This window comes from Urocampus carinirostris, chromosome 2 (assembly GCF_059441175.1).
Source record: "Urocampus carinirostris isolate Australia breed hairy pipefish chromosome 2, RoL_Ucar_1.0, whole genome shotgun sequence".
Taxonomy (NCBI): domain Eukaryota; kingdom Metazoa; phylum Chordata; class Actinopteri; order Syngnathiformes; family Syngnathidae; genus Urocampus; species Urocampus carinirostris.
Window position 1 is genome coordinate 55227501 of NC_142350.1, and position 24005 is coordinate 55251505.

Below are 24005 nucleotides of genomic sequence, written 5' to 3' on the forward strand. Positions count from 1 at the left end.
AGGAAGGCAGATAGCTGGATTCGAACACATGACCTCAGAACTGTGCCGCGGACGTGCTAACCACTCATCTGCCTTGCTGGCCGCAAGCTGGATCCATGTAGAGCAGGGGTAGGGAACCTTTGGCTCGGGAACCATATATGGCTCTTTTCATGAGTACATATGGCTCAGAAACAAAATGTAACTATTTCACATCTCTCTGCGGCGTTCCAAAGTCAAGTGATTTCATCCCGATTCTTGTCCATATAAAGCCGAAGCAACTTAATGCAGAAGTAAGAAAACTTCTTTCTCTTTCTCGCTCGCTCAGTGCAGTCTACACCGAAAGTGAATATGACGATATGTTTATCGTTTGCAGTAATTTGTGACATTTTTACAAAAGAACTTTGCATGCGCATTGTTTTGAAACCGTTATCAAGGACAAATTTCATGGAAAAAAATGCCTCAACACTCTTAACTGAAGGTGGAAGACAAATTGTAAATGGCATATTTACATTGATTTGGGACACAGGATTTGGCATTACTGTATTATCATTTCATACATTTGATTAAATCATCAAATGACACACAGTGAAATTAAATGTGCTGAAGAATTAGCTTTTGTCTAGAGAGTGTTTTTGGCAGTTTTTTCAATTTTGTTTGAAAATATATGATGTGGCTCTCTCAATTTATTTTTAAAACCATTTTTGCTTTTATGGCTCTTTGGGTCAAAAAGGTTCCTGACAAAAAACACCATATTACTATTTTTTAGGTCTTTATATCTTGATACAATCAAACTGTGACCAAACCGTATCGTCCCACCCCAACTTTAAATACTAATTGTGTTAATAATATTCATAATAAAATGTGAAAATCAGAGATTTTGACAGAAAAAATCAAATAATCATGAATTTGAATGATGAAAAACCTAAATGTAACCATTTATTATATTTTCGATCTCTAGGATGACAGGTAAGGCATAGCCTCACCTGCCTCCCATGACTGCCCATCAATGTTGACCACCATGGTTAAGTCTGCACTCACATAAACTTACCAATGCACACACACATCTAAAATCGCTAGGTTTATGAGATATTTCTAAACATTGGCGAAAGAAACTGACGTTAAATGAATTAAACAAATTTTAACTCAAGAGTGGCGGCACAGCGGATGAGTGGTTAGCGCGTCCGCGGCAGAGTTCTAAAGTCATGGGATTAAATCCAGCTACCAGCCTTTCTGTGCGGGGTTCGCATGTTCTCCCCGTACTTGCGTGGGTTTACTCCGGGCACTCTGGTTTCCTCCCACGTTCCAAAAACATGCATGTTAGGTTTATCGGCCGGTCCAAATTGTCCCTAGGTGTGAATTAGGGAGTTAGTTTTCTGTCTCTATGTGCCGTGTCACCTGGTGGAAACCAGGGTGTCTCCTACCCTCTGCCCAAAGATAGCTGGGATAGGCTCTAACACCCCCGCGACCCTACTGAGGATAAGCGGTTCAGATAATGGATGGATGGATAACTTAAGGGTGGCAAAAAATTGTATAAAACGATAAAATCTTGACAGGTATGAATGTGCTGCATCTTGATCTCCGTTCTGCTTCAACAGATAGTAGGTGGTACAATGAGGCGGTCAGCAGCTCCGAGTCAACTACGGGGTAATGCAGCCAAAAAGCCTCGTTTTGTGCCTCCCGGAGCTACATCTTCATGTTTTGACATAGGATCCAACACCCAGTGCCCTAAATTCGGCTCGAATGATGTCTTGAATAAGGTAAACTGCCTGCAATTGTTGTTTTCTGCCTTTATTATCTTGAAATTTTCAGAAGAATTTGCTAATCATGCTACTTCATTAAAAAAATCATGCATAGTTATTCATGGGGACCATAAAAACAAAACAAATAAGCCTTGCCTCATGGAGGAAAAAAGTTATCTAGTAGGCTATGTCTAGCTTTCTTTACTGTTCAAATCTGATCTCTCACACAACTATCGCCTGACAGGTCCAGAGAAGTCTAGCAGCACCACCTCCCAACCAAATTACCGGTGTCCATGCCGCACCCGTTTTGTCCAAGGCTCTTGCACGAGTACTCGGTGCAACTGAAAGTAAGGAGAATGTTGTGGTGACAGAACCTCCGGACGCTACCTCACAGGAGCTCGCCACACTATATGACAAAAATGGGTCAGGTAAGGAGAACCTTTGGTTCCTTCATTTGATGTAGTTGGCTAAGTGTTTTCAAGACAGGGTTCCTACAGCTTAAGGCGAGTTATATTCAAGACTTTTAAGTGTTTTTTTAAATTCCTTGTGAAATCATGTTTAAGACCAAGTTGACAAAAAACCCACAATTGAAACAAACAAAACAAAGAAATACACATATTTCTGGCACAGAATACATTAAGTTTCGTTATTGCGATCACGCGATGTTGCCGCTGAAGTAAATCTGGGAATTATTAAAAAAGACAACTTATAAATTTGACTAAACCTCCTCAGTTCAAATCGATATTAATCTTATAGTTTACATTTTAAAACTTTCGAAACTTGGATTTAAGTCATTTTAATGTCCATTAAGGCCTTTTTCTAGGATAATTAATTCAATGCCTTTTGAGACTTTTTAAGGATCTGCAGAAACCCTGCAAGAATTGTATTTTGGTTGTTGCAAAACTTTGTGTCTTTTGTTGTCATCCTCATATATAATAGTATTAATCAGTCCAAAAAGAAAATGTAACAAAAAATTGTTTCTTTAAACAAGTTACTGTTATACCATTTCCTGCTGTTCTTTTACTATTGGGTACAGTAAACTGCCTGTTATCGACAGGTTTTTAATTCAGTTTTCTTTGACTACATGTCGGGTTTGCATACATTTAAGACAGGGTGATCTTTTAATCCAGACCCTCAGAAGTCTAACATGCATTAACCAGAAAAATCTGTAAACAAATACGAAAGAGGTGCGACTGGTTCTGTTGTGTCCCAGAAATTACTTCTAAAAGCTAGTAATAATTATCTTTCTCATTTACTTGATATTAACATCAACCAAAGAAAACATGTAGTAGTAAGTAATTGCTATGATTTTTGAATGAATGAAAACTTTATTTCGAACATCAAAAAATAAAAACAGGACAAAAACAATGACTCAACAACAAAAATAATGTTAACATAACAAGTTCGAAAAGGGGTAATAAGAAGCAGATACCTGTTTTCCCTACCCCTTCATCTTCCTTATTAATAACATTTTACAGATGGCTCCTCTTATGTCTAATATAACAAAATCTTACGGATATACATATTACATAAGTAAGATATCAATCATTATAATAATAACAATAGTCACATATTTATACACTAATCATCGTAGTACCCATATCATTGTGACACCAATGATAATAACAACAATAGCAATAATAACAGTTATTATATAAATATAGTAACAATAACAACAAGGTTAACTATAGTTGTAAACGCAGTATTTCCAATCTTAAGTATCACTCATACGCCATTTTCTTCATCTCTGTATTCTGCCAGTAATGTTTTTTTGTATTTAAATTTGAACACGTAAATATTTGGACATTGTTTGATCTCGTCTTGTAAATTTTTGGACAGCATGCTGGTGAAAATGTGGTTAAAATATGCAAGCCAGGGGCAATGTGGGAAGCCATCCTTACAGCCATCCATCCATCCATTATCTGCACCCCTTATCCTCAGTAGGGTCGCGGGGGTGCTGGAGCCCATACCAGCCATCTTCGTGCATTAGGCAGGCGACACCCTGAACTGGTTGCCAGCCAGTCACAGGGGCGTATTGACCAGTGAATATCATTCCTTAATGAAATGATCTGCATTTATGTAGCGCTTTTCAAGTCAATGACTTCCCAAAGTGCTTTACAATGTGCTCCACATTTCCCAATAGCGGCCTTGCAGCCATGTAAGGCGCTAACCTGCTTATTGGGGGTATTAGGGGTTCAGTGTCTTACCCAAGGACACTTCGGCATGTAATACGGACAAGCCGGGATTTGAAGTGGGATCCCTTGATCCCAAGATGAGCGCTCTACCTCCTGAGCTACTGCCGCCCCTAATGTAATGTCTAATGGTGTGGTTTGAATACGTTTAGGATGCCATGGCTAACAGTGTGTGAACATTAAATGTATATTTTCATCTGAAAGTTTAAATATTGATGTCTAATTGGGAACTGGTGTCACCATCCTTGAGGGGATAAATGATCTGGCATTTATATCACTGCAAACATCAGGGTGAAGTGTAAGTTGGAAAGAAAGTAGGTGTACTCAATTCAATTTTCCACTCTGATTGTAAGGACCTCATTTTTTAGTACAATACATGCTAAAATCATCGTGGCCGGATAAGAAAACAATTATTGGGATTATAAAGCACTGCCTTTTTAATGAAAACAATTTATTGTGGTTTTGTTCAGTGGAAAGGACGGCATTCCCCATCATTATAACGACTCATTACAACATGTTTATGCTCAGTGAAAAGCAAACATTGGATTGTTAAGGGGTGATTCTATCATTTTGATTTCGGACACGATGTCTTCCTCTGGTGGACGCTGGGAATAATGCAATCATGCGCTTTAATTTTTCGGCTAAAACCAGCGAGGGAACACAATTAAAAAACAAAAACCACTGATGAAACTAGAGCCAATTTCAACTTCTAGGTGGTTAGTCAATACAAAAGTGCAATGCTCGGAATTTGGTTGGTGATACAAAAAGCGCACAGACGCGCGTTGTCAACGGTGTACGACTCCCTGTGGGGATACGCAGCGGGGTTGAGTTAGTTCCAATTGAGCACACAAGTGAGCAAACTGACAATATTCTGCACCTCCCCATGCTGCGTGGCGGGATCAGCTTAATTCGCTCATTCAAACAAAAAAACTAATAGTATTGTTTTGGTTAGCATGTAGCATCAGCGCACACATCCGTCACGCGCATGCGTCGCTCTTAAACTCCTCCTATCATGTAGTTAGTTAAACCTTCGCCACATATTCAGATGAAGATTTCCTTCCTATAAACTGTTATGCTTTGAATCTGCACAACCACAAACATTACCCTGTTCACGAGTGTTTATCACCCTATTATTAGTATGTTGAGACACATAGCCCCGCTGTGCTCGGTTTAGAGAGGCCGAGCTGAAAGTAGGTCGGGCTGGGTTTAAGAGGCTTAGCTACGTCAGTCTAAGCTGGGAGGAATTCAACCGAAACCATGGGAGGTAGGCGGGGGCCTAAGCGAGGCTGGCCTAGTTAAGCCTGATTCTTATTGTGCACGACAGAAACCTGATTTTGTTGAGGAAGGAGGCAGAAGTGGGAACCCAAGGTTTGGTGGGATTCCTTATCCTTAACACATCACAACCTTTTGTTTGATTTAAGAGTTAGATTGGTGTTAACTTGATGTTTCAGTGGACTAAGAGAATCTTGCAGGAGGATCAAGGGAAAAACAGGAGTGGGGGAGTGACAGCTGCAGGCCGGACTGAGGCTGTAAGATGGCATCTTGCTCGGTGTTCCTTTCCAGTATGGTGGGCAAAGCTCGCTCATCCAACTTCACACTCTCGGAGAAGCTTGACCTGTTGAAGCTAGTCCAGCCACATGTCCGCATCCTGGAGGAGCACACCAACAAACATGCTGTCATTGTGGATAAGAATAAGTGCTGGGACATCGTGGCGGAGCAGTACAACGCCTTGGGGGGTGACAGGCCCCACCGCACAGCGCAAGGCCTCAGAACTCTTTACAAGAGGTTGAAGGAGTCAGCCAAACAGGAAGTGATGCAACGAAGACATGCGCAGCCGGAATACAAGACGAGCATCACTGAGCCAACCAGGAGAGTCATGGAGATGATCCCTCACCTGTTTCAACACGTGGCCGTCCATGAGAAGGACCTGGCTCTGCGCAGGTATGCTGTGATTTGAATCAATTGAAAAACACTTTGAATTGAATTGAATGGTCTTTATCGTCATCAATATCGACATTGTGAAACATTGTGTGCAACAAAATTAGACATTGAACTCCAGGATTAATATGTAATAAAGACCTTTAAAAGAAAAATAAGACGAAAGGCTGTCAGAATAAATAGGCAAAATATTTACAGTAGTACTTAGAGACTGGCCTGAGCTAGCAATGAAAAATGAGTGCATCATGAGAGTAATGCAGTGAAAAGTAGTGCAATAACAATTTGCAGCAGCAACAACAAAAAAACACAAATAAGTCGCAAGGTATATATTGTTCTGTGTGCTTGTTTAGGGTGGTGATGGCCCTGGGGAAGAAATTATATTTGAGCCTGTTAGTCCTTGTTTTAAGAGACTTGTAGCACCTACCAGAAGGGAACAGGTCACAGAGGTAGTGGCTTGGGGTGAAAGAGTCTTTTATAATGTTGATGGCTCCGCTGTGGTATCACAAGCCTGCAATGTCCTCCGGACATGTGTATGTTTGTAGTGCCATTTTGTGAGTTTTTAAAGAAGATTCATTGAAAATTATAGCCTTAAAACAATATAGAAACTTGTGTTTTTCCACCTATATACTTCAATTCTTCTTTAGGTATGCCCTGTGATTTGTGACGGACCTGAAGTAAGTCATAGTTAAAATCAAATTAGTCCAGATTCTAGAAATTGTTGTTTTTTTACTTTTAGATTTGACAAAAACTAAAAATTTATGAAAATGTATTTTTTTTTAAAATGAAGTAGGGCTGGAATAGACAAACTCAAAAACTGGTATAACTGATTTTTTTTGCCAATAGCCCAATACCGGGGATAAACATTTTTTTTATTCATCACTAAAGTAGTGGAACTAGCTCAAGAGGTGGAGCGCTCGTCTCGGGATGAAGAAGTCCCAGGTTCGATTTCCTGACTCCTCCGTGTTATATGTCGAAGTGTCCTTGGGCCAGACACTGAATCCCTAATGCCCCCGATAGCATGTATTTGGCTTTCATGGTTAGTTAGTGTGTAAAAGGGAAAAGTGTGAAGTGTCAAGTGCTTTGGGAGGTCTTCATTGACTTGAAAAGCGCTATATAAATGCAGACCATTTCCATTTATAAAGTCCATGATTCATTCAAAGTACTTTCACAATGTTGGAACTTGGATTTTTTTTTTTTTTGCCTTGTCTGTCGGATGAACAGTCCGTCAGTTGGTTGACTGATTTTAAAGGAACGCTTGAAGGGTTGTAGTCAGCAGATTGTAATCGTCAGCTGATGGATTGCTTGAGCCCTATTATAGAATACATCCATGCAAGAGTTTATTTTGTAATACTCTAGTAATGTTTTTTTTTTCATCTTTAGGTTATTATACAGTGAGCAACCATTTCCTATTGAGGCTCCTGGTGGCAGCTCCTCTATGGCTGTCCCTCAGGACTACTCAGCAGCCGTCCCAACCATTCCCCATGAGGTGGTCCATCTGGACGCTGATGAGGATGTCAAACCGCCGCCAGATCTCCCACTCCTTTCCACGCACATCGAGCCAGGGTTGGAGGTGATCTCGGAGATGACGGGGGACCAGAACGCAGACAGTATCAGGAATTATGACCCATCTTTGTCTCCAGCCCCTTCGTCTATCAACATCTCTCTATCTGTCTCGCCAAGATCCACGCGCCCAGTCTACTACCCAGACAACCTCTACCAAATTGACGAGCCCAAGCACATGCGCTCGTTGCACCTTGCTAAAGAGGAGCACGAAATGGTGATGGCCAATCACAGAAAAGTGGCAATGTACCTTGAGGAGAAAAGGGAGTGCCTTAAGAGGAAGCAGCAGCTAGAGGAGGAACTATTGAGGGCCAAGATCAAGGTGGAGAAATTAAAGGTGGCCCGACTAAGACACGGCCTTCCCATACCTCTTTAGCAAGAAAGACCATGCATGCATGGAATGAAAGATTCTAGAGATTCAGTTTCACACAATTTGTAGTAGTTTTTTTGTCAGTGCAGTGTCTGAACAGTTGCAGACTTCAGTCCAAGGATGAGTTACAGCTTTGCTGGTAAAGTAGGTGAGAAAAAGACACGGGGGTGGTGCCATGCAGGAAGATCTAAAACAGCTTGAATGTTTTGCTTTGTAAAATTGATTGATGGGTTAAACTGTGATGTCACCCTATCAGGTTTAGAGATCCTCTCTGGTCTTTAGTCAATAACTTCTAACCTCCATTCCCATGCTGTGAATGAGGAGTCTAAAGTCTGTGTGGTCGGAATTCGCAGATTTTGAGTGCCTCCAGTGGACAATAGGGTTTTACTTGTCATTAGTTTCTTCAAAAAAATCAAATTATCTTTGAAGAAAAGAAAATGTCTACTGTATTTGGGGAATATTTTTTTGCTTCTGTATTCAGTATGTTATTTTCTTTTTTAATATCCAAATTATTTCAATATTTTTATACCATGGCTGTCATTGATTTTTATTGTTTCATTCATTTTTAGGGGGGGTATAAGTCCTTCAACATTTCCTGGCAAGCGACTGGCCATCTTTTCAAATTCTGAAACTGATTGAAATTGATCACAATGAGCCTTAAATATCATTTGAAGACAGGATTTTTCCAAATCCATCTTATTTCTGCCTCTCAAGAAAGTGGACATTGCTACCTTCTAGATATATTTAATTTGGACTTCAGTTCTCTCACAAATATTTCTACTTTGAAAAGAAACTATCATCTTTTTCTTATGAATTCCTTTTTTAAGTTGAAGACCTAAAGTGAAAGCAATATCATGCAACAGAACGTATTATTATTTCATACACGTATCGTCAAAAGCAGCGGTGTCCAACACGTTCCTTGAGAGCCGCATGTCCTTCATGTTTTGGGAGTTTCTCTGCTCCGATACAGCTGATGCCGATCAACTCGATCAGTATCAAGCTCCCAAACGGCTTGCTACCAGCTGAAAATTTGTATTACCTAAGTTAGAGGAGAGAAACCTCCAAAACATGCTGGACATTTGGCTTTCTAAGACCGGGTAGGCCTTCCCTGGTCTAAGGTAATACTGTGCAATAATAAAATAAAACAAGATTAAGGTCCAAATTCATATCACCTTTGGTTATATGGGTTGGTCAATGTCTCACATCATGATAATGGTCCTGTTTTCCGCATTTCAAACATTAGTTCCACTGTCTATTGTCATGCCTTGTTTTAGTGTTGATAATCATGACATAAAGATTAAATTGTGAAACAATAATTCCACAATCTTTTCGTTGTGACCTTAGTAATTGTTTCTTTAAAATGTAAATAGTAAGTTGTGTTCTTGGGACTTTTCTGTAAGCTTTATTTTTTGTCATTGCTTTTTGTATTATTTCCTAATTAAAACCAAATTTAATCTGGTCTGATTTTGATCTTTGTCTTTGTTTTATAATCACACTCCAGTTTAAATGCATTGCATACTGTATCTGTTTTTGAAGTTGTTTTGTTGAATGCATTTGAAAATCTCTTGGTAATGTGGTGCAATAAGGACCCCTGCTGATAGATTACTACCAGTTTCTCTCTGACACGGACCGATTCATCTCTATCATTTGTTCCCACAGGCCTCCCCCAAACATGCACGGTGCAAAATACAGAATGCAACCAGGACACAGCCCGGTACTTCAGTGTCATGTGGTGCAAAGCCAGCAAAAAGAAACACAAGCGCTGGGAGGGGGATGCCGTGCTGGTGACAAGGGGTCGTACTGCCACCCTGAAAGATATGGAGGGCAAGAATATTGGACAGGGTGAGATGTTCTTTTCCCACTTTTTATATATTTAGTGAGGATTTACTGGTATGTAAAAAGAAAAACGTTAATGGCATGTTCTTATTTTATACTGTAGGAAGTGGCTACAAGATCTCAGTGTTGGCCTCTCTCGCTGAGGGAGAGACCCTGATAATTGGTGCGAAGGAGGTGGAGGTGATGGAAGTCATATCCGCAGAAACCTTTGCCACGGGGCGTTGTTTTTTGGAAGCACCCGTTGAAGACGTCGCTCCAAAGACAAAGCCCCCTCCTTTACATCGCCTGGCGTCCAAGCCATTCTGCCCTCCCTCGTTGTCGGCAGGAGCAGAACACCTTACAGCACAACCAAACGAGGAACAGATCTGCAGGCCACGCTATAATCCACAAGCTGCTGGTGCGTAGACTCACTCTCATTAAGTAAACGCAAGTATAAGTTCAAGTATATCAGTGGTATGGTCACGTCACATGACCATCAGGACTGGCCAAGATAATTTTCCAGGGCAACGCCCAAGGTGGCAAAAGGAGAGGGAGACTGAAAAAGAACTGGGCCGACAACATTAAATAATAAACTTGTGCCAACTTTTCCACGGCCCGAAAAAAGGTTAGGAACCGTCGACAGTGGAGAAACTTGTCCAGAGTTGTGTCATCATTGGTGCACCGACGACCAATGCCCTGCTAGTCTTTTTGAAGTTCTACTACTTCAGTACTATGTAGCTATCTATCTACCCTGGTCATATCCCTCGAGAGGGGTGACTGACCGCGAGAGAAAAACAAAAGAAAAACGAAAAAGTAGCAAAAACACAAAAACTTTGACCATGGCCAACCCAAATGGCCAAACACCCAAACAAGTTGAGCACCTCTGCACCCAAGTTGGTCATGCTTTCGTCCCTCCAGATGAAACGGGACACAAGAAAGCGGCCATGTCACTCGGGTCAGGGTGACGCAACATACTCTTCTGTTCAACTTCAGTACTAATCATTCTAAATTTTAACAAAGTATTTTTAATAAATTTGTGAGTATATGAAATCAGCATATTTCTCGTATTTTCGTTTGTTTCATGTATATAATTGTGAACCTAAAAACATAAGCACCACAATGATCAACATATGGATGGCACCTTTTTTCTTTTTTAATTCTTTAAAATGTATTCATTTATCATTTTTTTTGTTTGTTTTGGCTCATCCTGGTATCAAACCCATGACTTTTAATTCTGACACTACCAATAGGAATTCAATTTACACTTTTCTATATATGGGGGTAAAATAGTGTAAAGTGTCTGGCCCCTGCTAGTGAAGGGTTGCATGGCACAGCAACTCACCCTTTGTTGTGCTGTGGGCTTAATGTTCGGTGTCTTGTTAGGAAGAGCAAAGGCGAATGAATGTTTGGTGAATGTGAGTGTGTTCTTGACTCTAGCCACCTCCTACGAAGACTCATTAGATAGATAAATCGATAGATAGATAAATGGTAGTTAGTCTAGTGAAACATATCAGTTGGTATTGGTTATTTTTGGTCCATTCTTAATGGTTTATTATTTGACTGCTAAATGTTTATTCATTGTGTCCTTCAACCAAAACAAGAGCTGAAAGCAAAAGAAGATTACAAGAAGGACAGATGGGATTTTTTTTTGTGTACCGATACATTGTCTTGAATCTTAAACCTCGAAAAATACAGGAGGAAAAACGAAGGGACACTCTGGACAAGAGTGGCACCAAAACAACCACCACTTTATAATGAAATGTAGTATTTTATTTACCATTGTATGTTTTGTCATCATATTTTCTCCCTTTTCGTTTGGAGGCCCGATTAATGAGCCTGACGGGTCAATGTGGCCTGCGGACTGTGATTTTTCCCGCCCCCTCTTTAGGGCAGAACTTTTCATTTTTTACTTATCAGTAAATACAACACCGATCACATGTTCCCCATCCATAACATTACCGTAGTCACTCAGGTTCTTTTAAATTTTGTCTTTGTGTCAATTTTAGGTGCTTTGGTGATGCCTCGGCCGTCTCCCAGCCACCAGTGGTCTAATAACAAAGCCGGACTTCCTGTGGTCGATGTTGTAGTTGATCCACACCTGACTGCAAACCTGCGCCCCCATCAGAGAGAAGGCCTGCTCTTTCTATACGAATGCGTTATGGGACTAAGGTACAGTATAATAATGCTTCGACATTTGCGAGACTGTTCCTTCAGATAAACTGAGTTTGTCAATCAGAGCCGAAGGACGTTACGGGGCCATCCTGGCTGACGAAATGGGGCTGGGTAAGACCCTCCAGAGCGTGGCTCTGTGCTGGACTTTGCTCAAGCAGGGTCCGTACGGCGGAAAAGCCGTGGCCAAGCGTGTGCTGGTGGTTACTCCAGGTAGCCTGGTGCAGAACTGGGGCGCAGAATTCAACAAGTGGCTGGGACGTGAGAGGATCAATGTCTTCACAGTAAATCAAGTGAGGAAAGAGATTATTTTGTTGACCTTATCAGCAATCATCCAAACCGGTGATTCTCCAACCATTATTGTCTCGCACACGTGTGTGCATTGACACCTTGCTTGGCCACAGGAATTTGTCTAATTTCGTTTAATCATTGACAACAAATAGGTAATTTTTAACGAAAAGCTTACTGTTGTTGAGTGTGCGGTCTTCCATCAGTATTGATCCTCTGTATGAAGTCGCTATATCTTTGATTATATGCTAAGGAAGTGGTAAGGGTAAATAATTTTGGTAATTCATTTTGTTGAAAAATCGCATTTTAGAATATATTTTCCCAAATTTGTTATATATTTGAACTTTAATGCAAGAAAGTTAAAGATGTTGTTTGAAATGTTCGACCTACTTTTACTCATTAAAAGTATTTTAAATTTGTTTTTATATACCAGACATCAAGTAAAAAATATTTTAAATCTAAAAAAAAGATTCTAATCAAAACACATTCTAAAATGACTTACCAAATTCCCCATACTATCTTCTGAGTCACAGCCACAACCAAAAAAATGATGCATATTGAAGCTCTTTTAAGAACAAATTTCTATTCTCAACTGAAGCTATGTTGATAAATTATACTTGGAAAAATGAAACAAGTGCAAAGAATATCTTTAATTCAGTAAAAACAAAACAACAACATTAATTTGAATTCCAGGCGAAAATACATGAACCATCATTCATTCATCCGCTTATCCTCAGTAGGGTCGCGGGAATGAACCATCATACCAATGTTTATTTTTATAAAAGCAATCAAAGACAGTTGTATTTCTTTTACATAGTGCAGAAGTCGCCGCCATGTTTGTCTGGCATCTTGCTGCAACACTGTGCCATTAGTACCGGTTTTCGTCAATACAATACAGTAGAATATAGTCGTCAAATAATGCACACTTTCTCTTTAAAGGGACAGTGAGTAATACGAAGTGCCTCGTAGTAGTACAAAAAACATGCATTCCCTAAAAAACATTGATTTAAATACTAGGCAAAAATACATAAACTATCATCCATCCATCCATTATGTGCACCACTTATCCTCACTAGGGTTGCGGGGGTGCTGGAGCCCATCCCAGCTATCTTCGGGCAGTGGGCAGGGGACACCCTGAACTGGTTGCCAGCCAGTCACAGGGCACACAGGGACGGACAACTCACTCGCTCATTCACACCTAGGGACAATTTGGACCGGCCAATTAACCTATCATGCATGTTTTTGGAATGTGGGAGGAAACTAGAGTGGCCGGAGGAAACCCACGCAAGCACAGGGAAAACATGCAAACTCCACACAGGAGGTTCGATCTCATGACCTCAGAACTGTGCCCCACACGCGCTAACCACTGCGCCGCCATGCTAACTATCATACCAATGTTAATTTAAAAAACACCGAGGCTTTTACATTCTCTACGGCCAGTTAGTCAGTAAAAATAAGCCCCTGGCTTATGAAAGGATGAAAAACACTGTCCCTAACAATGCTGTTGTCAAAACATTGTGTGACTTTGTTATCGGCAATAGGACCACAGGATCGAGCAGTTTGTGTTGTCTCCTTTGCAAAACGTTCTTGTGATCAGCTATGAGATGCTGCTGCGCTGCATTGAGCAGGTTTGCCCCATAATTTTGCCGGGAAAATCCTTCAGGGCTATCCATTGAATACTTTTTGGTTCTCAGGTACAAAAAGTGCAATTTGGCTTAGTCATCTGCGACGAGGGTCATAGATTAAAGAACAGCAGCATCAAAACGTCCTCAGCACTCAGCAGCCTGGACTGTGCCCGCAGGGTCATACTAACAGGTGGGTTGCCTTGACTTTCACTTCTCTTCACTGTTGCGGGTAAATGACAAGTTTTTGCTTTTTTAAGGTACCCCAGTGCAGAACGATCTGCAGGAGTTCTATGCCATCATAGAGTTTGTCAACCCGGGCATTCTTGGCTCTACCACTGCATATAGAAAAGTTTTTGAAGAGCCTATTCTTCGCTCCAGGCAGCCTTCGTGTACAGAGGTAACACTCCGTCTCTTGTTTGTAAACAATTTTAACTAACTAAAAAGCAGCCTAATTGTATTTCTACATTTTCCAGAACTGAAAAAAGGAGAAGTATGTATTATATGGAAGTATTATATAGTATCATTATAATAATATATGTATAATCATATATTTATATAATAATATGTATAATAATACTCTATTTATAGTATAGTATCAATAGTATATAGTATTAGATATGTAATATACAAGACAAATATCATTATTGAAGACCTTGACACACTAGTTTTGCTTTTAAATAGTGTATTTGATTTATTCTTTTTTTTTTTTTTAACTTTTTATTTCTCACACCAATTTTGACAGAGGTTTGATTCCTCCATCATACATCAACACAAAATATATACACTTGACACACTCATAAATAACAGAAGAAACAACAAAGAAGAAAAAAATACTATTAATAGAAAGGAAGAATAAATGTTCATACAATACATCCATACAAAAAGATATATATATATATATATATATATATATATATATATATATATATAAAATAATAAATAAAAAATACACCCAAAAAAAAAAAAAAAAAAAAAAAAAAACAACGCACATAATAAATAGGGGGAGGTGTTTAGACATCAAGTAAAATTTGTGTGATAGGCTTCCATCTTTTCTCGAATTGGTCAAGTTTCAGTTGAAGTCTTGCAGTGATTTTTTCCATAATGTACATTTGCTTTAATTTGTCTCTCCATTGTTTTATGTCAGGAGGTTGTGGTTTCAGCCAGGACACTGTGATCATTTTCTTTGCTACCAGAAGCATTACCCTTAGTATATATTTCTGTTGACCAGATAGTAATTCTTCTGGCAAAATTCCTATTACGTAAGCCTTTGGGTCCAACCGCAACTCCCAGCCCGTGATTAATTTTATTTCTCTCTGGATACTTCTCCAAAAATTTAATATTACAGGGCAATTCCAGAAAATATGCGTAAAGTCACCGACCCCCCCCCCACAGTTACGCCAGCATAGATTTGAGGTATTTTTATATTTTGAAGTGATAGAGGGTGTATAGAAGAATCGCATTTTTACTTTCCATTCAAACTCCCTCCATGTCGGGCTGTTGGTTATTTTGTGTCCCTCTTTCAATGTTTTTTCCCATTCGTTGTCTTTTATCGCTACATTAGTTTCTTGTTCCCATTTTTCCTTAACTGCCATGTCCTCATTACTGAGATCCATTCTCAGGGCTTTATATAGTTTTGATATAACCCCCTTTATTGATTGTCCTTTTGTATACGATATTAATAATTCCTCTACCTTAGTTGGCTCCTTACATATTTTCCCCCATTCCTCGTGTTTCTGGAGGTAATGCCTTAGTTGCAAATATTTGTAAAAATCATTTCTGGGTAGGTCAAACTCTTGTTGGAGTTGTTCGAATGATTTCATTGCCTGTGCTTCCAATACTTGGGTAATCAACATCAGTCCTTTTTGGGCCCATTTTTGAAACCCTACCTCCATACCCCCAGGTTTAAAATCTGGATTTTTCGCTATTTTGGTATTTGATTTATTCTTAACAGCTTATTTGTATACGTTCTAAAAAGCTGTGTGTTATAGTGTATAAATCAAATATTTCTCAGAATTTATTATATGCTCTAGCCCAGTTTTTTCAACCCTTTTTGAACCAAGGTACACTATTATTTTTAAAAAGGTTCTGAGGCACACCGTCCGTCGAAAATGTTTGAAAATGAAGTTATGTCAAATATTTCACTGTAGCAGATAATTGGTATACAAAAAGAAGAAAATAATACTTAAAATAAAACTAAAAAGATCTGCTTTATTCATGTTTTTATTTTTTACAGTGAAATCTTAAACCGCTTTGTTAAACAAATTCAGTTATTAAATGTGCTGTGCTACCTCATGAGTAGATAATTAGTATATAAATAGCATATAAAAATCTACTGCCACCTCCTGATATAGATGAGTTCTTTGTCTGTAGATAGCAAAAATACTGAATAATGGAATGGTTTTTTTGGGGAAAAATGAAATTGGGCAAATTCCAGCGGCACAGTAGACAAGGTCTCACGGCACACTAGTGTGCCCTGGCACACTGGTTGAAAAACACTGCTCTAGGCAACACTACTGTGGATTGCAGACTGATGCAAATTTTGTTTCCTCTATAACTCATTCACGTATTAGTTCCCCCAAGTGTTCTGATTGAGACCCTACATCAGGGCTCACCAATGGGGTGCCCACACATCGGTTCTGGAAATGGCTCACCAGTAATGGGGCATCGTGATCTTCTAGGCAATTTGTTTTCCAATAGGCATGAGAAATCATTGACACGATCAGTCTCAAACACATTATCGGTTCCTCCAAAATTATTTTTTTAAATAATTTGTAAACCACTCAAGGCAGGTGATTTAGTGGTCAACTGAGCTTTATTTAAACATTCTTCTAATCGGTGCTACCTGGTAATAAAATATTCATAACATGATGGTGTCATTCAAGAAATCCATGTCAAACTAATTGCCCTTTGTGCCCATGGCAAAAAAGTAGCGCTCAACTACAAAAAGTCAGTGACCATTGCACTACATTCTAGAATACGTAATATTTTATCTCCAAATCTTCAGTATACATGTAGTTGACCTCAATGTTCTAGATCACAGGTGTCAAACAGGCGGCCCGCGGGCCAGATCAGGCCCGCTAAGTGATTGAATCCGGCCCGCGAGACAACATTCAGAGAAGCGCAAGAGAAAAACAAGCTGCAGGTTGAAATATGTCCACTTGATGTTGCCAAAGCCAGGTGCCTTGAACAAAGACACTGTTCTTGTATTTCTCTCTCTCTCTCTCTCTCACCCCTTTTCTCCCACTCTGTCTCATTCACTCCTTTGTCTCTCTTTTTCTCTTCCTTTGTTGCTCTTTGTCTCTTTCTCTCTCTGTCTTTTAACATCTTTTGCTCGAACTCCCTTTTTTCCTTTTCTCTTTCTCTCTTCATACCCTTCGTGCTTTCTATTTTCTTTTCCCTCCTTCTGTCTTTCTATTTCTCTTTGGATTTCTTTCTTCCTCTCCCTTTCTTTTCCCCCTCTCTCACGACTTTTATCTTTTGTTTCTCACGCTCTCTCCCTCTCTCTCTCCTTTTCTTTCTTTGTCCCGCCCTCTCTCCTCTTCTCTACCTCTCTTTCGCTTATTTATTTCTCTTTTTTTTTCTTTCTCTCTTTTTCCACTAGTCCGGCCCCCGACAGAATGTATGTTCTATCGTGTGGCCCCCGAGTTTAAATGAGTTTGACACCCCTGTTCTAGATCATATCTTTCCCCGTAGTGCATGGCACCACACCCCTCATTAACTGTACGGATTTTTTAACTTTTTCCACATGATGAACTATTGATCCTGCGGGTTTTGGGTTTGTTTGGGGTTTTTGTTTGGGGTTTTTGTTTGGAAAACTGTTAAAGATGCAATAAAAAAAATGTGAATTATAGAATAAAACCAAATGTTGTACAGTATCTTGTTGAGCCCTTTAACTGTGTAAAAGTATCCTCATAGGAGGAAAGATTTTTGGGAGACGAGCGAGCCGCTGAGCTCTCCCGACTTACCGGCATGTTCATCCTGAGGAGGACACAGGAGATTATCAACCGCTACCTTCCGCCCCGCTTGGACTGGACTTTATTTTGCCGGCCATCAACATTGCAGCAGGATGTATACAAGCAACTCCTCAGCCACAGAGTGGTCCGGGCCTGCTTACAGGGCTCCATGCAAACACACACCCACCTGGCCTGCATCACTGCCCTAAAGAAATTGTGTAACCATCCGGCCCTGCTCCACGCCACCGTCATCGTAAGAGCGACTAGAATTTCATATTTGGTTCTTTATATAAACCTTTGAAGTTGTGCTGTGCTTTTAGGAGAAAATGAAGTATGATTCAGAAGAGAGTTCATTGTATGAAGGCCTGGCACAGCTTTTCCCAGATAACTTCTCTTCAGACAACTTTAGCCCCGATGACTCTGGTAAACTTTTGGTTCTGTTGGATCTCCTGAAGGCCATCAGACACTTCAGTCCATCAGACAGGTATGCCACTGTCAAGTCTGTGCACTTGGATGCGATGAGTAGTCACCGTTGACCGTTCCCATCTCTTCCAGGGTGGTTATCGTGTCAAACTACACTCAGACGCTGGACTTGCTCCAGAAGCTTTGCGTGCAAACCAATTACACGTTCTGTCGGCTGGACGGGCAAACGCCCACCAACCGAAGGCAGCAGCTGGTCGACGGCTTCAACAGTCCTTACTCCTCGACTTTCCTGTTTCTTCTCAGCTCCAAAGCTGGTGGTGTGGGGTTGAATTTGCTGGGGGCTTCCCACCTGGTACTGTATGACCTCGACTGGAACCCGGCCAATGATATTCAGGTAAAACTGTAAAAACAATCGATATGATTTCTTCTTGCGTTTCGAAGCATTCTTTGTTTTGTCTTTTGTTTAGGCGTTGGCACGAGTGTGGCGAGACGGGCAGAAGAAGACTGTGCATACATATCGACTTCTCACAGCAGGTAGAAAGTTCTTACAAAAAATGTAATTGGGCCATAGCTGATGAATGAATCTACTATTAATCGATTACTACATTCATTTCCAAAAAACTTTAAAATCTATAAATTGTTTGGGAAAAATTTTCATCCAAACGATAAACGATTTAGTTTCTCATCAGGTAATTTCTTAACTTGTTGATCAAAGCGGCGCTGCCACGAGCGGCTGCCTTTTCCAGCAGCTGCCCTATTGTTTTATTGTCTGCTCCTATCTTCGGTGTTTTTTCTTCCTGTTTTGACAACTACACTATGGATTACTTCTATCCTAAGGACATGGGTTTTAACGCACAAGAAATGCGTGTATTCAAGGAATTTTAACTCCTTGCCCTGAAAAATTCTCGTGCCGGCGTGATGAAGGGGCCTATCGTGGAAGAAAAGCCGGAGCTAGCGAAGCGGCTAGCGGCGTTATAAGTCTTCGGTACCATCCGTAATCATGGTAAATGCGAACTCACGACCAAATAAGATCATCGAGTGCTGGTGGAAAACATCGAAGCGCACAGGGAGCGCAGTTGCTGTGTTTTGCGGAAACGTGGCTCACGTTTAGCATTCCGGACGCTAACGTGTAGCCACCCGGAGCTACCCGGAGCAATCCGGCTTCAACGCCGCTAAACAGAGACACGAAAGCCGGGGGGAATCGGAGAGGAGGCGGACTTGCTAACACGAGGTGGTGTATCCCTGTATTTTCACAAAGAAAAGTTTCCCATCTGCCACAGGGATGTCGAACTTTTGGACTGGCGTGACGTCATCCACTCCGCTACAAGCACCCCTAGGGCATCATGTTCATCTGTTAATAAACAACGGGGTAGACTGTGTGAATTTCCCTACGGGGATGAATAAAGTATCTATCTATCTATCTAACTTTTGTCCTCTTTGCTTTGATTCAAAACAAAATATGTTGCAGTGATACCAAATACTGGAAATCTTTCAGAGTTAACTACACCAATTTATTGCAAATTATGAAATGTGCATTATATATAATTTTGCCTTAAACAATTGTTATTATATTTTCTAAAAATGCTTAGTTTTAGAATACTGCGAATCAAATTGAAGATTTTTTTCACACAATTTATGTATACAATGATACAATTGACAGAATAATGGAATACCCTGAAATAATGGTTTAGTTTAGTGAAACTTTGACTACAGTAATTCAGTAGCATGACTATGCAGTGTGCACGAACTTCATCCATGTACTTTTGTTGAGCATCCTACAAATTATGTTTTTCTTTAAAATAAACAGGATTTTAACGATTAATTCACATAAAAAAATACTATATCTGGGACACTGTTTGGGTGATTCCTGGCCACGTTGAAAGTGTTTCTTCATTTTTTGAATGTCTGTATGTTTGAGGGTGAATAGTTCCTTGGCTTTACTCACACACAGCCCAAAATTCCATTTTGAATCCGAATTTGACCCTCATGGGGAAATTTAGGGACAGTCCAGCTAAAAGGGAACCGGGCTCATTTTTGAGATTTCTTGATCCTCTTAGGCACCATCGAGGAGCGCATTTTCCAACGGCAAGTATCCAAGCAGGGGCTTTCCGGGGCAGTGGTGGACCTCGGCAAAGGCTCTGAGCATGCCAACTTCTCCACCAGCGAGCTACGAGACCTCTTCAGCCTGACCGACACGCTGTCTCTCACTCACGACCTGTTGAATTGCAAATGCGACATGGACGGCTCACTCAGTGGTAGGAATTTTCCCATTCTTTTTGAAATATATCACCCCAGTCAAAGTTATTCTAACTTTCTGCTTAGATATTAAAGAGGAAGAAGATCCGGCTCTTGAAAATCGCCCGTGCCAACTCGGTCGTGACCGCAGCGGACCGGCTCATAAGCACCTCAGCATGTCTGAACTGATGCAATGGAGACATTTCTCCTCAGACGCTCCCACTTTCTCTGACCCGTACATCGATCACGCCCGAAACCACATCACTTTCGCATTTCAGACCACCATCTGTCACACGGACCATTAACCACTTCTGGATTTTTTTTCTTTCTTGTTAGGCAAATAAAATCTAAAAGTATCCAGTTAAAAAGATAACAGCACTTGGTTTCTCTAGTAATGATGCCATTTCTCAAATACTATTCCATAAAATGTAGTTCTGGGTTTCAAAAGCACCTCTCTGGGTCTCTGGGTGGATAAGCACAGAATCACGATTGTGGATTGTTTTCCTAAAAAAATAAAAAGTAATCAAAAAATAATAAGGAGTTTAAATTAAAAAACAAAGGAATAGGCTTTAAGCTTGTTTTCTGGTTATGTAGCCGTTTCGTCCAGAGTTCTGTATTAAGTGTTATTTTAAAAGCCTTATTTCTGTACAGTGTTGCAGGGTTCGTGTGTGAAGGTGCTGCTGCTGCCATTTCAGGCAGTGGTCCGCAACCACCGGGCCGGGGACCATTTGGTACCAGGCCTCACAGAAAGAAAGAAAAGTTGCCTTATTTTTTGCTCATACCGCATATTACACGCATTTTTTTACCTACAACTCAAAGTTCGGTGCACATTACACACAAGGTTTTACTGTAGAATATTACTGTATTCAAGCAATGTTTGATCAGTCAAAAATGATCGCCTACCATATTTGCACAACATATGATGCATTGGAGTCTAACCCCGATTGCAGTAGTGAGAGCGTTGAATCTTTACTAATGGTTCTTGGTTTGATAGAAGGTGAACATTTTTAAAGCACCTATCAACAATTACTTTCAAATGAAAAAGAATGAACCCATTTCAGATAGTTAAGTGTTAAGTTATGTAGCTGTTAAATTCAAAAAGTTATGTGATTTTGTTGTCATTTATTTATTTTGAATGTGCATCACAAGCAGTGCAAGGCTTCCTGATCATAGTCAAATCATTTCGGGAAATGGAAAAAAGAAAAATGAGGAAGCTACATCAACCACAAAACAAAGCAATAGAAAACAAAAGACATTCAGAAAGGAGTGAGAAGAAGCACAGCTTATTAGCTCTCACCCCTTTACATTAACAAAACAAATATAAATATATGTACTCTACATTCACCAACATACATGCATATGAACATATACAATCCTACATGTATATAAACTTATACAATCCTATATGTATACTTTCACATGGATATATATATATGCAGTCATGTTTGTCAAGTCATGTTTATTTGTATAGCACTTAATCACAAAAAGTGTCAAGGGCTGCACAGACCACAGATTATTGCAAACCACAGACTATTATGACACCATCCCCTGATCTAAAACCTACATGAGGGCAAGGAAAAACTCAAAAATCTCAGCATGAGGAAAATGATGAAACCTTGAGAAGGGACCGCACATGAGGTAAGATATAGGTTATTAATATGTTATAGAATAGAAATGTGTTTTACGCTTAGATTTAAACATTTCCACTGAGGCTGCACATCGAATCTCAGGGGGCAGAGCATTCCGCAGCACCAGGGCCCAGATGGAGAACGCCCTCAAACCTGCGGATCTCTTTTTGGCTCTTGTGATCACTAGTAGACCACATACACATTTAAATATACACATACATATATACATATTCACAAATCTACACCCATGTGTATATACACACATGAATCAATTCCCTAGCAATTTTTCATGTTCATTCTCCTTTATAACCACGAGGAATCACACTTTTGTACCTTTTCTTGAAGTGATGGACATTTTTAAATTGCTTCAGGTCCTCTCATAGATTGACACCAGTTATAGAAATACAAAAACGTTTCAATGTTGTTCTTGCATTTAAGAATTTCAATTTATGACTCCCTCTTAACACATAACCACCCCCCTAATTTCTAAATATGTTCTGAATATTTTATGCTCATAACCTGTTTTTTGCCTTACACTCGATAATTGCTGTTTGATATGATACACTGTCCGGAAATTCTCACAGTTTTGATTGAATTTTGAAATCCTTATTTTTTTGTACATTGTTGCAGGATTCATGTGTGTGAGTTGCTGCTGCTGCCAACTAAGGGCCCGGTCACACAGCCTTTCACGGGCGTATTGAGGCTGATTTCTGCCTGTGAAGCAGACGCTGTTGGACGCTTTGAGATCGCCATACAGACGAGATACAGCCGTGCTTTACACGCGGTCAGAAATTCACACGCGGTTGGTCGCGCGAAAAAGTTTTGCGCTGCTCAAAACTTTAGACCACGGGTAACCGCGGGCGGCACACGAGGTAATGACGCGGTACAGACGCAGAACGACGTGCTACGGCCGCAGCCAGGGCGTGGTTACACGCGGGTAGGACGCGAAATTTTAGCGGGTAATCGCGGGTGGAGCACGGTCATAGCACGTTTGTTCTGCGCCTGTATCGCGGTATTATCACGTGCATTAGCGTGTGTAACGCGTGTGACGATGAAACACCTTTCTCCGCGTATATACAGCGCGTCAGTTGTGCCCTGTCACCGTAGTGACCTCGTCTTAATCCAGTTTTATTTCTTGACATTTCTTTTCATTTCATAACAAGATAATAAAATAAAAATGAAAAACTATTACAATAATAACATATTGGCTTCTTCTTCGGTGCCATAGCTTGAAATCTTTATCTTCACGGGACTGTGTCTTGAGCGGTTATGATTTCTACAGCCTGGCTCGGCAGCTTTTATACCCGTGGTCCACATGCGGAAACGACGTGGAACTGACGCGATGAGGAAGCGGAACAGTCGCCAACGTATGTTTTGCGGGCGTACCGCGGATGAACAGCGGGTTGGCCAATTTTGCGAATTTTCTACCGCGGGCAACCACGGGCAAAAAAAAAATCGAAAAATTTTACCCGCGATACAGACGCAAAAGGCTGTGTGACCGGGCCCTTAGGTAAAACAGCTGTTAAATCCTGACATCGGCACACGATTACATGCCATCTGCTGCCAATTTGGAGCAATCTCGTTTGAATTTACCGATGTTGTATAAGGATATTGACCAGTGGATAGTTTGCACATGACAATCAGCGTCCCGACGGAGAACCTTTTTACAAGCTCCATATGACGGTGTAGTGAGTCACGCCAGTTGAGTGATGTGGGACAGCGGTGCTGTCACCCCCAGCGTTTGACGCTTTTGTGTGGGAATTACATCCGTGGATGCTCTTCGTGCGCCGTGCACGTGTCCTATTCAACTGTACTGTGACATGAAAGAGCTCATTAGGATTTTTTTTAACCTATTACCTTCGCAACATTAGGCAATTTTCTTGTGTAATAAGTAGGTTTTGAGGTTGATTTGGGGTTTTTCAATACCTTTTGATGACGAGGACTATGTTATTATTCTCATTTCTGTCTGATTACCTAAGTTGATGACGATATTTCTTGAGCTCTTTGTGGCATAGCTTCATCAAATTAAGGGTTTGACCTAAAAATGCACTGAGGGAGATTGTGCAGAGGACAGTTTCTAGCACAATAGTG

General features: G+C 40.4%; 2 protein-coding genes across 2 annotated transcripts in view; both read left to right on the forward strand.

Annotated features, from left to right (window-relative positions):
- The window catches only part of rad54b (RAD54 homolog B), a 22756-nt gene extending 1428 nt beyond the window's left edge, over positions 1-21328 (forward strand). Inside the window, exons 2-16 of the mRNA XM_088327198.1 lie at positions 1575-1736; positions 1963-2146; positions 9438-9620; positions 9718-10011; positions 11600-11762; positions 11830-12055; positions 13592-13678; positions 13745-13865; positions 13933-14072; positions 17591-17881; positions 17949-18112; positions 18184-18445; positions 18519-18585; positions 20109-20306; positions 20374-21328. Coding sequence (XP_088183324.1) covers positions 1590-1736; positions 1963-2146; positions 9438-9620; positions 9718-10011; positions 11600-11762; positions 11830-12055; positions 13592-13678; positions 13745-13865; positions 13933-14072; positions 17591-17881; positions 17949-18112; positions 18184-18445; positions 18519-18585; positions 20109-20306; positions 20374-20591 — 2745 coding nt within the window. The 5' untranslated portion in view covers positions 1575-1589 and the 3' untranslated portion in view covers positions 20592-21328. The remainder of the gene's footprint in view (positions 1-1574; positions 1737-1962; positions 2147-9437; positions 9621-9717; positions 10012-11599; positions 11763-11829; positions 12056-13591; positions 13679-13744; positions 13866-13932; positions 14073-17590; positions 17882-17948; positions 18113-18183; positions 18446-18518; positions 18586-20108; positions 20307-20373) is intronic.
- On the forward strand, positions 4991-9237 carry fsbp (fibrinogen silencer binding protein). The gene is made up of 3 exons (XM_088327199.1): positions 4991-5278; positions 5362-5851; positions 7229-9237. The coding sequence occupies exons 2-3, from the start codon at positions 5445-5447 to the stop codon at positions 7782-7784; spliced, it is 963 nt and encodes a 320-aa protein (XP_088183325.1). The 5' UTR covers positions 4991-5278; positions 5362-5444; the 3' UTR covers positions 7785-9237.
- Positions 21329-24005: the final 2677 nt, after the last annotated feature.